The sequence below is a fragment of the Schistocerca cancellata genome, chromosome 1 (assembly GCF_023864275.1).
Source record: "Schistocerca cancellata isolate TAMUIC-IGC-003103 chromosome 1, iqSchCanc2.1, whole genome shotgun sequence".
In the NCBI taxonomy this organism is placed as follows: Eukaryota; Metazoa; Arthropoda; class Insecta; order Orthoptera; family Acrididae; genus Schistocerca; species Schistocerca cancellata.
Genome location: NC_064626.1, coordinates 222,781,772 through 222,794,284, shown reverse-complemented (window position 1 = coordinate 222,794,284; position 12,513 = coordinate 222,781,772). Strand labels below are relative to the sequence as shown.

Here is a 12,513-nt window from a genome sequence, read left to right as displayed (position 1 = left end):
TTGAACAATATTCTACAATAATTTGCACACGTGATTTGTAAGCAATCTCCTTTGTAGACTGATTGCATTTACCCTAGTATTCTGCCAGTAAACTGAAGTCTGGCACCTGCTTTACCCATGACAGCCTGTGTGATCATTCCATTTCATATCCCCACAGTGTTATATCGAGGTATTTGTATGAGTTGGCCAATTCCGGCAGTGACTCACTGATATTATACTCATAGGATGTTGTTGTTGTTGGTTTTTTTTATACATTTTGGGAAGTGTACAATTTCACATTTCCGAACATTTAAAGCAAGTTGCCTATCTTCACACCACTTTGAAATCTTATAGATCTGACTGAATGTTCAGATAGTGTGTCATTATAAATCATTTTGTCATCTGCAAAAGTCTGAGGTTACTGTTAATATTGTCTGCAAGTTATTAATAAACGATACGAACAGCAAGGGTCCCAACACATTTCCTTAGGGCATACACGAACAGAGTTCTACATCTGACGATGACTCCCATGTGAGATAACATGCTGTGCCTTCCCGTCAAAAAGTCTTCAATCTAGTCACAAATTTCACTTTATACCCCATATGATCAAACTTTTGCAGTAAGTGTAGTGTGTTGCTGACTTGGATGCTTTTTAGAAATGAAAAAATACTGCATCTGCCTGAATACCCTGATGCAAAGCTTTCAGTATGTCATGTGAGAAAAGTGCAAGTGAGGTCTCACATGATCGATGTTTTTGGAATCCATGCTGGTTGGCATTGAGGAGGTCATTCTGTTTGATACCTCATTATATTTTGAGCTCTAATATCCTACAACATAAATATTTCATGGATATTAGGCAGTGGTTTTGTGGATCAGTTCTACTACCCTTTCTGTAGAAGAGTGTGATACACACTTTTTTTCCAAGATCTGGGATAGCCTATATTTAGAAGAGGAGCTAATTCAGCTGTAAATTTAGCATAGAATCTGACAGGGACTCCATTGGGCCCTGGAGCTTTGTTCAGTTTTAATGATTTCAGCTGTTTCTCAGCATCACTGATGCTAAAACGTATTTCATTCATCCTTTCAGTGGTAAGAGAATTAAATTTGGACAATTCTCTTGGGTTTGCCTTTGGATATGAACATTTTAATATGGAGTTAAGCATTTCAGCTTTGTTACCCTCAATGTTAGTCCCTGTCTCACTCGCTGCGCACTAACTGTGTTGCCACTAACAGCCTTTACATATGACCAGGATTTCTTTGGGTTCTGTTAAAGATGATTTGACAGTATTCTGCTAAGGTAGTCATTGAAGGCATCACGCATTGCTCCCTTGAGAGGCAAATGCATTTCATCCAGCATATCTCTAGAAATAGGCCCCACACTTTGTTTTACACCTATTATGCAATAATCTCAAGTTCTTTAGAAGTTTCTTTACAATGACTGTACTATGGAGGGTCCCTCCCATTATGTAGTGTTCTACTGGGTACATATTTACCCAGTGCATGGTCAACTATTCTTTTAAAATTGAGCCATAGTTCCTCTACATGCTTCAGCCCTGTGCTGAAAGTTGGTTCTTTATTGAGATTTGACACCACTGATTCTTGATCTACTTTACTGAACATATATACCTTCCTGCTTGTTTTAGTTGTCTTTCACACTTTTGGTAATGATTGTTGCCACAGTCACGTCATGGTCACTGATACTTGTTTCGATGTGGTGGACATCCTCAAAGAGACCAGGTCTATTTGTTGCCACTAGATCCAATAAATTTATAACATGAAAACCATAATTTTTCCCAATTAATTGTTGGATGATTAAAGTCTCCACTGATGATTGGTGTATGATTGGAGAACTCGTGTGCAAGTGAAGTAAGGTTTTCTTCAAAGTTTTCGGTTAAATCAGGAGATGAGTCTGGGGAGGGGGCAATAGAAGGTTCTGGTCGTCATTTTATGCGTAGCCCTGCTACTGAGTCTTGCCCAAACAGTTTTACATGCAGCTTCAATTTCTATCCAAGTGGATTTGAGTTTCTTGTCTACTGTGACAAATACACCACCTCCTTTACCCATTTGCATATGCTTTCGGTGTGCGCTTAAATTTTCTCCAGAAATCTCACTGCTAATTTCAGGTTTCAGCTAGCTTTCTGTACCTGCAATTATGAGAGCCTCAGTGCTTTCTACAAGCACTTCAAACTCTGGCTCTTTGTTGCGAATGCTTCGGCAGTTTACCACTAGGATTTTAATACTGTCGTCTGCAGGAGGCATTTCTTTTGATCTTACACCGATACTTCTGAGTTTCCTATAGCTATCATCATCTGGATTGGATGGTGGAGTCACCTTATCAAAAAAAAAGAAACCTTGTGAACACCTCACACACAGTCAGCTACCTGAGTAGCAGCACTCTGATGTATAGTGCACACTTGACCCATTTAGGGGGACCCTACAGTTCTCAAGCCTATGGTGCAAGTCCAGGAATTTGCAGCCTAACATTTCACAGAACTTTCAAAATCTCTGGTTCAGTCCCTTCACTCAACTTGAAATCAAAGGGCTACGATCAGTTCTGGGGACAATGTTGCAGATTGTGAGCTTTGCTGAAATTCCATAAGCAAGGCTGGTCTTCTCAACCTTCGCTGCCAGTTGCTGGATGACCTGTGTATGACCTCGGAGCCCAGGCAACAGGCGTCTTTTGCTCCAATGTGTGCCACAGTCTGCAGTTGGTTGCACCCTGTTCCTTCACTGGCTGCTGGAATAGCCTCTTCAAGATTTTGAATGAGGCCCCCAAGCATATACACTGAGTGCACCTTGTGTCCTTTCCTATCCTTGCAAAGGATACAAAGGAGATTGCTTACAAATGACTCATGCAACCAGTTCTAGAATATTGCTCAAGTGTACGGGATCCGTCCCAAATAGGACCAACAGGGACTACTGAACATACACAGAAAAGGGCAGTGATTCTGGAGGGGGGGGGGGAGGGGGGAAAAAAACGCAACTGGCAGACTCCTGAAGGCAGACGTAAACTATCGCCAGGAAAGTCTGCTGACAGAGTTTCAAGATCCACCATTAAATGATTCTATAAATATACTACAACCCCCTATGTATCACTCACATACGGATCTTGTGGACAAGATTAGAACAGTTACAGCACACACAGGGGCATTCAGTCAGTCATTCTTTCTGCACTCCATATGTGAATGGAATGGGGGGGGGGGGGGTAATAACCGGTACAATGGGATGTACCCTCCCCTATGCGCTTCATGGTGGTTTGCAGAGCATAGATGTAGTTATGTAGATGCAAATGTAGATTTCACAGTCAGTGAGGTTCTTGATTCGAGGAGGCATTTCATATACTCACAAACAAATGTAAATGTGCTGAATATTGGAGGAGATTATGTATAAAAGAAGAGTAAAAATGAAATTGTTAAGAAAAGTCTGTTGTATTTTTATTTAAATTGTACTTACTTGATAAACACAACTTGTATATACCTAATACACGATGTTTCTAGATTTTCTTTTAATTGCAGGTGAAGGTAATGCCTGCTGGTCTGGAAAATCTTGTTCTGATATCAGATGAAGTCAGGAAGCAGGTTTATGAGGCTGTACGACGGCCACCTGATGCTGTTCAAAGGCAGGATACAAGTTCTGACTTGCCACCTTCAGGCCTTAAAAAGGAGAAAAAATGGAGACTAGGAGGCACAGAATTTGAAGCCCTAATGAGAATGCTGGACAATGCGGTAATTTCATTATTATTGAATTCCTGAATATACTTTTGTTGTGTGTGCCATTGATGATTTTGCATTGATTATTTTATTTCTTCCATCCAAATATAAATAAGAAGTTTGAACAAAGTTCCTATACTGTTAACAGATGTGTTAAATGAACTGTCATAATTTCACTGCAGTAGTCTGAGAAATGTTACTTACTTATAAACAGCAGTTGCATTGACCAGTTCAGGGTGTCAAAGTTGATATTCTCTGAAGACAGAAGTCCTAGTTTGAAGGTATATATTTTTCTCACCCTAAATTTTTTTGCTGCTGTACAGGATATAATTGATTGATATGAGATTATGAAACTTATTAAAGTTTTTTGCAGAGTGTAGTTTTTCTTTTTTTTAAGTCATCAGTCTTCTAACTGGTTTGATACGACCTGCCATGAATTCCACTCCTGTGCCAACCTTTTCATCTCAGAGTAGCATTTGTGACCTATGACCTGAACTATTTGCTGAATGTTTTCCAATCTCTGTCTTCCTCTGCTTTTTCCCTCTACAGCTCGAGAGGGAGCTGATGTTTTAACAGATGTCCTATCATCCTGTCCTTTCTTTTCAGTGTTTTCCACATATCCCTCTCCTCTCTCCAATTGTGCACAGAACCTCCTCATTCCTTACCCTATCAATCCACCTAATTTTCAACATTCGTCTGTTGCACCACCTCTCAAATACTTCAGTTCTCTTCTCTTCTGGATTTCCTGCAATCCGTGTTTCACTGCCGTACAATGCTGTGCTCCAGACGTACATTCTCAGAAACTTCTTTCTCAAATTAAGGTCTATGTTTGATACTAGTAGACTTCTCTTGGCCAGGAATGCCCTTTTTGTCAGTACTAGCTTGCTTTTGATGTCCTTGCTCCATCCATCATTGGTTATTTTGCTGCCTAACTTCCTTAACTTTGTTATTGTGACCATCAATCCTGATGTTAAACTTCTTGCTCTTCTCATTTCTGCTACTTCTCATTACTTTCATCGTCCTTTGATTTACTATCAATCCCTATTCTGTACTCATTAGACTGTTCATTCCGTTCAGCAGATCATGGAATTCTTCATCACTGTCACTCAGAACAGCAGTGTCATCAGTGAGTCATATCATTGATATCCTTTCATCCTGAATTTTAATTCCATTCTTGAACCTTTCTTTTATTTCCATCATTGCTTCTTCGATGTACAGATTGAACAGTAGGGGCAAAAGACTAAATCCTTGTCTTATCCCCATTTTAATCCGAGCACTTTGTTCTTGGGCATCCATTCCTACTATTCCCTCTTGGCTCTTGTACATATTGTATATCACCCATCCCTCCCCAACTTATCCGCATTTTTCTCAGAATTTTGAATATCTTCCAGTATTTTACACTGTTGAATACTTTTTCCTCATTGACAAATCCTAAGAAGATTTTTCTTTAGTCGTGCTTCAGTTATCAACCACAACGTCACAGTTTCGTCTATGGTGCCTTTACCTTTCCTAAAGCCAAACCGATCATCATCTAACACAACCTTTAATTTTCTTTTCCATTCTTCTGTATATTATTCTTGTCAGCAACTTGGATGCATGAGCTGTCAAGCTGATTGTGCGATAATTCTCACACCTGTCAACTATAGCAGTCTTCGGAATTGTGTGTATGATATTTTCCCGAAAGTCAGATCATGTGTTACCAGACTCATGATCATACCCACCAATGTGAATAGTCGTTTTGATGTTGCTTCCTGCAATTACTTTAGAAGTTCTGATGGAATGTTATCTGTCCCTTCTGACTTACTTGTTGTTAAGTCCTCCAAATCTCTCTTAGACTTTGATTCTATACTGGCTCTCCTATCTCCTCTATTTTGATTCCTGTTTCTTCTTTTATCACATCAGACAAATTTTCCCCCTCATAGAGGCTTTCAGTGTATACTTTACACCTACCTGCTCTCTCCTCTGCATTAAACAGTGCAATTCCCATTGCACTCTTAGTGTTACCCCGTTGCTTTTAATTTCAGCGAAGGTTGTTTTGACTTTCTTATATATTGAGTCAGTCATTCCGACAATCATTTCTTTTTTGATTTCTTCACATTTTTCATGCAGTCATTTTGTCTTAGCTTACTTGCACTTTCTATTTATTTCATTCTTCAGCGACTTGTATTTCTGTATTCCTCTAAGCTTTTTAACATGTCATTTTTCATCAATCAACTGAAGTATTTCTTCTGTTACCCATGGCTTCTTCTTCACAGTTACCTCTTTTGTACCTGTCCTCCCCCCTCCCTCTCCAACTTCTGTGATTGCCCTGTTTAGAAATGCCCATACCTCGTCAACAGCACTGCCTAATGAATTATTCCTTATTGCTGTATCTATAGCCTTAGAGAACTTCAAGCATATCTCATCGTTCCTTGTACTTCTATACATCGCTTCTTTGCGTACTGATTCTTCCCAAGTAATCTCTTTAAGCTTCAGCCTACTTTTCATCACAAGTACATTGTGATTTGATTCTGTATCTGGCCCTGGGAATGCCTTACAATCCAGTCTCTTGTTTCGGAATCTCTGACTGACCACGATGTAATTGAACTGAAATTTTCCCATATCACCTGGCCTTTTCCAAGTATACCTCCTCCTCTTGTGATTTTTGATCAGAGAATTTGCTATTACTAGCTGAAATTTATTACAGAACTCGGTTGATCTTTCTCCTCTCTCATTCAATGTCGCAAGTCCATATTCTCCCGTAACCTCTTCTTCTGCTTCTTCCCCTACAACTGTGTTCCATTCCTTCATGACTATTAGTTTTTCATCTCCCTTTATGTACTCTATTACCCTTTGAATATTCTCATATACTTTCTCTAGCTCTTCGTCTTCAGCATTCGATGTCAGCATGTATACCTGAATTATTGTTGTATATAATAGAGGGAAACATTCCACGTGGGAAAAATATATCTAAAAAGAAAGATGATGAGACTTACCAAACAAAAGCGCTGGCAGGTCGATAGACACACAAACAAACACAAACACACACAAAATTCAAGCTTTCGCAACCAACGGTTGCCTCATCAGGAAAGAGGGAAAGACAACTTTTTTTGACGAGGGCTGTTTGGTTAAATCTGGGAGTGGGGCTGAAGGTGAGGCCTTTGGATAGGACAGAGGTTTCGGATTGGGAGAGAGGTTTGGAGGAAAGGTTAACTACTGAAATGGGGTGTTGTGGTTCCAGATTGTGTTGATTGGAATTTTGAGGTTTTGGAGGGAGTGGAGCTGGAAGTGGGAGATTAAGTAGATGGGAGAGACTGGGTTTGTGTGCAATGAGAGGAGGTTGAGGTTTGCTGGAAAGGTTGTGAAGGGTGAGTGAGTTGCCTTTCCGGAGGTGGGAAACCAGGAGATTGGATAGTTTTTTAAGGTGGAGGGTGGCATGCTGTTCTAATTTGCGGTTGGCCTGTAGGAGGATGCTCTGAACAGCCGGTGTGGATGTGGGAGACGGAAGATTGAGGACTTTTATTAAGGATAGGAGTTGATGGGTGTGTTGATTGGCTGAGTGGATGTGTAGGTGAAGGATTAGGTGGGTGAGGGCAATGGATTGTTCAGTTTGGAACTGGTATAGGGACTGATGGAAAGAAGGGTTGCAGCCAGAGATGGGAGCTTTAAGTGTGAGGCCTTTGGGGGTGATGCCAAATGTCAGACAAGCCTGAGAAAATAAAATATGGGAGTGTAATCTGGCTAGGGCGAAGGCATGTTTGCGGAGGGAATGTAAATAAAACTTAATGGGGTCGTTGTGGAGGTGTTGTGAGGGTGACATGGTACTAGAAGGTGGAAAGTGTAACATGAGGCTGAAATGAAAATGAAAATAAATATAAAAATATATGGGGAGAGATAAAGGTGAACTAGAAAGCAAATGGAGATCTGGTGTGCAAAAAAGGCGAAAAAGGGTTGGTTAGAGCTGGGCTATGTTGATCCTGTGGTGAACTTGTGTAGGTAGATAATGATGTGCATAAAGTTTAGGTGGTTGTGTTGCCGCCAAAACACGTTAAAGGGTGGAGAAATTCGGGAAAATTTTGAAAAAACTACGTGAGGATGTATAAAAGGAGTGGTTTGGTGGTGGCAGATTATGGAAATGAAGCTAACAATTGTCTGATGAAGAAATAATGACGTTGAAACCTGTGGGAAGCGGCTAAAAATGATCGGTGATGTGAGAAAAACGGAAATGGAAATAAAGCAAAAGTTATTAAAACTAGCCGAAAAGGTTGTTTAATAGCTGAAAGGAACTGTTTGTGAACTAGAAACGGTGGATTTTATAGTAGCGGTAGTGTTGAAAGCGGAAAAAAATTTTTTTGGTTATGGTTTGGAAGTGGGTTACGTATTATTGAGTATATATTGGCGGGATAAAATTGTATACTGGATTACGGTAAAAAAGGAGAAGGTGAATACAAAGTGATGGCAAAAACAGAAGGAATTATTGTTGTTGTTGGTTTGCTGTCAATTCTGATAAGAACAACCCTACCACTGTTCACAGTAACACATTCTCTGCCCTTCCTTTCTATTCATGATGAATCCTATTCCCGTTGTATCATTTCCTACTGCTGTTGATATTACCCTATACTCATCTGACTAGAAACCCTTGTCTCCTTTCCATTTCACCTTGCTGACCCCTACTGTATCTAGATTGAGTCTTTGCATTTCCGTTTTCAGATTTTCTAGCTTCCCTGGCTAGTAGAATGTTATCCTTGTGTTGGCTATTCAATCTTTTTCTCATGGTCACCTCCCCATTGGCTCTCCCCTCCTGGAGATCCGATTGGGGGCCTATTCCGGAATCTTTGGCTAATGATGAGATCATCATGACTCTTCCACTTCCAGGCCACATGTCCTGTGTATACACAGTATGTGTCTTTAAAGGAGTGGTTTCCATTGCCTTCTGCATCCTCGTGCCGTTGATCGTTGCTGATTCTTCCCCAGTAAGGGCAGCTTTCCACCCCAAGGACAAGAGAGGGCCTTGAAACTATGTCTGCTCCTCCACCCTCTTTGACAAGGCCGTTGGCAGAATGAGGGTGACTTCTTATGCTGGGAGTCTTTGGCCACCAATGCCGATTATTACTTAAAATTGAAGTGCCAGCAGGGTTCAAACCTGGGACCGAGGACATAGTGGTTAGTAATCAAGGACGCTACCCCTAGACCATGGTTGCTGGCAATATGTTCTTTTAGTTATCAACTCTTAAGGTTTGTTTAGTGCAGCTCTCATTTCATATTGCTTGCCAGCACTTCATTTTAGCATAACTGCTACATCCCACAACAGCAATGGATCTGTCTTTTTCCATTCCCTGATGGAATTTGTCAAATGGTTCTTCCAGTCTTCTCAACTCATTACGCATCACTTGTGATCACTGTCTTCCTGCTTGGCGAACAGCACTCCCCTTCCAGGTGCTAGTTCCATAATGCTTCCACCACGACAAAGATCAGTAGTCCCACCATGAACTGCATCATCTTGTCTACTCTGCACCTCTCATATGGGCAGCAATACCTATCACTTTCCTCTCTCTTAAATTTATTGATGCTCTGCAGCTGCTTATACTAATTACATTAAATCTACACCTAATCTAAAAAAAATAAATAAATGACTATCTCTTGGGCCTTAATCCATAGGGGTTCCTTGTTACAATTTCATTCACAATCTCTTGTTTGTCCTCCGATACCTTTCTCCTCATTCTTTCTTTTCAGTTCGCATCTACCAACCTTGGAATAACTACCGGACTCCCTTGAAAGGGTTTCAACCACCCTACATGCACAATTGTTATTCTCATCAGCATTTGAATCTGGAAATTTGTGATGACGTAGTCTCTACCACTTGGTATGGTACTTGATACTTGGCAAAAAACTTTTTCGTCTTTCCATTTATTGTATACGAAGTTGGCAGCATAGCCCACTGACTAACCTTACACTGTGGCATTCTTGCCATACGGCCCACCGCTTCTTCCTGTTTCTCCAGTGCCCTCCATACTCTATATCAAATTTCCCTAATCACTCTGTCAAATTCCTTAACAGATTTTCCAGTCTTCCCTTTGTTTTCAATATCTCGAATGGTGATAGCATTTTAAGACTATATGCTACTTCATACATTGAAAATTCTGTATTTGTACGCTGTTTTGAATTGTAGTTACAGATAATAATGTACTTCAAATAGACATCCCACTTAATATGATATGAGTCAGCGTAGTATCAAAGCAACTTCTCGATAGTTCTATGCACTCTTTCAATTCTTCCATTGGCTTGAGGATGGAGAGGACTCATATTTAACTACTTCAAATTCAGTAATGTACACAATTCCTTCAATATGTCTGACATGAAGTTTGTTCCTTGGTCTGTTACTGTTGTTTCAGGCACTCTGAACTTTATTATCCAATTATCCACAGGTGCTTGTGCCATTGTTGCTGCATGCTGATCTGACAGTGCAATCATTTGTATGTACTGTGAAAAATGATTTGTTATTGTGAGTACGTACTTATTCCCTAAGAGTATTTTACTGAAAGGACATAAAACATCAAGCCCCAGAAATTCTAACGGTGCTAATGCTTCAGGTAGCCTGTGCACTGGTGCTCTTGGCAGACACAAATCTGCTCTCTATGTGCTCTGTATCCAATACTGCACACAATGGTTTATGTCTGTCTACCTAATCCTCCAACAATACCTTCCTCCACCAGTACCTTTCTGCTACTCTTCTGCTGGTAGGTCTGCAACCTTCATGAGCCACTACTATGTGATCATGACCTTCTTGTAGCACTATATTTGTTAGCTTCGCTGTTACAACTACGTACAGTCCCATTACGGTTTCTCTGCATTATCAGCCTCGATTGCGGTAATGAAACCAACCTTTACCTAGGTTTCAGCCCAAATAATTGAGCCTTCTTAGACAAATTATAGATTCAGGTATATCTTCTGAAGAAGGCAAATTATTTGGGCTGAAACCTAGGTAAAGGTTGGTTTCATTACCGCAATCGAGGCTGATAGTTTCTTATATACTGCTAAGATTCGTCATATGTTCTCTGTCCAGTTTGTCTTTCCTATTGCTCAGTACCCCCAATATGAAATACTGCTACTTTTCTACTTGAGCCATCTGCATTTTTGTGCTTCTTCCCAGGTTTATGTGTGACTTTGAAATCAAATTAATTTAGTCTTATTGCCCATTGCGTCTGCGTACTAGAAGGATCCTTTAACCTCAACAACTGAATTAATGCCATAGGATCTGTTATTACACTAAACTTTTTACAGTAAGAATAACATTTGAAATGTGCGATTCCCTAAATAAGGCTTAACATATATTTCTCCATTGTGGAATAATATCTTTCTGCAGAATTTAGTTGTCTTGATGTGTAAGCTACCGGAGGTTCTATGCCTTCTACCTCTTGTGACAACACACAGCCACATGCATGGTTCAATGCATTGTATGATAAAACAAATTCTCTATTAAAATATGGAAAGTTTCTCAAAAGCATGCTGACACTCTTATGACAACACAAATTTACTATCCATTTTTAACAAATTTGTCAACGGTCTGGCAATATCCTCAAATCCCTTCATGAACCTGCAGTAATACTTAGCAACTCCTATGAATGAATGCCACTCCTTTACAGATTCCGGTACAGGAAATTCACATACAGCTCTAATTAATCTTGGGTCTGCCTTAACTCCATCGTTACTTATGATATGACCTAGGTATATTACCTCTTCCATCCCAAAATTACATTTTTCTGTACTCATTTTTAACTTCACTGCTTTTAACCTTAGGAATACTTCCTTTAATCGGTGCATATGGTGCCCCCATAGATGATTGTCATTGAGACACTAAGCATTGCTGTGGTTTTAAACCTCTGAAACGTTGCAGGTGCATTTTTTAATCCAAATGGTATTCTTCTGAATTGGTAGTGTCCCCAGTGTGCCGAATGCATTTTGCGTTGATTTTGTAGTGCAACGTCTATCTGATAACCATTCTTCAAATCCATTGTTGAAAATTATTTATATTGCCCTAAATAATCCCAAGATTCCTGAGATGTTTGGCAAACAGTAGGCATCCGTTATGGTTTTCGCATTTAGATTTGTGTATTCACAACAAAATCTATATTTTTGTGTCTCATCTTTAGCATGAAAACTATTCCTCTCCCCCTCCCTCCCTCCCTCCTTGCACTATCACTTCCTTGATGGATAAATTTTTCCAAAGTTAGCTGCAAGTACCTTGGTATTCTGCATGGTTTGTGGCAGATTGGTGATTTATTTCCAATTTGTATGTGGTGCTGTGTAACATGCGTAGTGGGTAATGGCCCTTTTGAGAAAAATAAATCCTTATATTCCAAAAGTAATTTTTCCACCCATTCCTTACTGCTTCCCTCTAGATTCTTCGCTTCTCCTTGTAATGCTGTTTCAATGGTGTTCTGTGATTGTACATGGCTGACTCCACCTTGTGTCCTGTTCTTCTTTCTATAGGATATCTAAATTGGGGATTAACAACCCCTTTATTAATCCCATGTCCTCTGTGCCAAAATTATCTATAGAAACAGGTACCTTCTTTTCACCCTTCATCTCTTTTACACATGCGATACCTCTTCTTGACTAAGCAACCCACCTAATCCAATACTTCATTCTCTTCTAATGGTTCCACCACACATAAAATTCCTACCAGCGATCGTGCGAATCGACTCTTAGTGTGATCTTTTGCAGTTTAATCAGTTTGTCTTCCATGACACCCCTTTCCTGACATTGCTACACTGGCAGTGATTTCACCTAACTGAAACATTTTTCCTTTGAGCTCCACCCTATGTTGCCGAAGATTATGACACAA

The 12,513-nt window shown here is 40.0% G+C and overlaps 1 protein-coding gene across 7 annotated transcripts in view; it reads left to right on the top strand.

Annotated features, from left to right (window-relative positions):
• Positions 1 to 12,513, top strand: part of LOC126169536 (protein hu-li tai shao) — a 425,484-nt gene that overhangs the window by 312,677 nt on the left and 100,294 nt on the right. For all 7 annotated transcript variants that reach the window (XM_049920650.1, XM_049920651.1, XM_049920652.1 and 4 more), the window contains exon 9: positions 3,495 to 3,704. In XM_049920650.1, the coding sequence (XP_049776607.1) occupies positions 3,495 to 3,704 (210 nt within the window). The remainder of the gene's footprint in view (positions 1 to 3,494; positions 3,705 to 12,513) is intronic.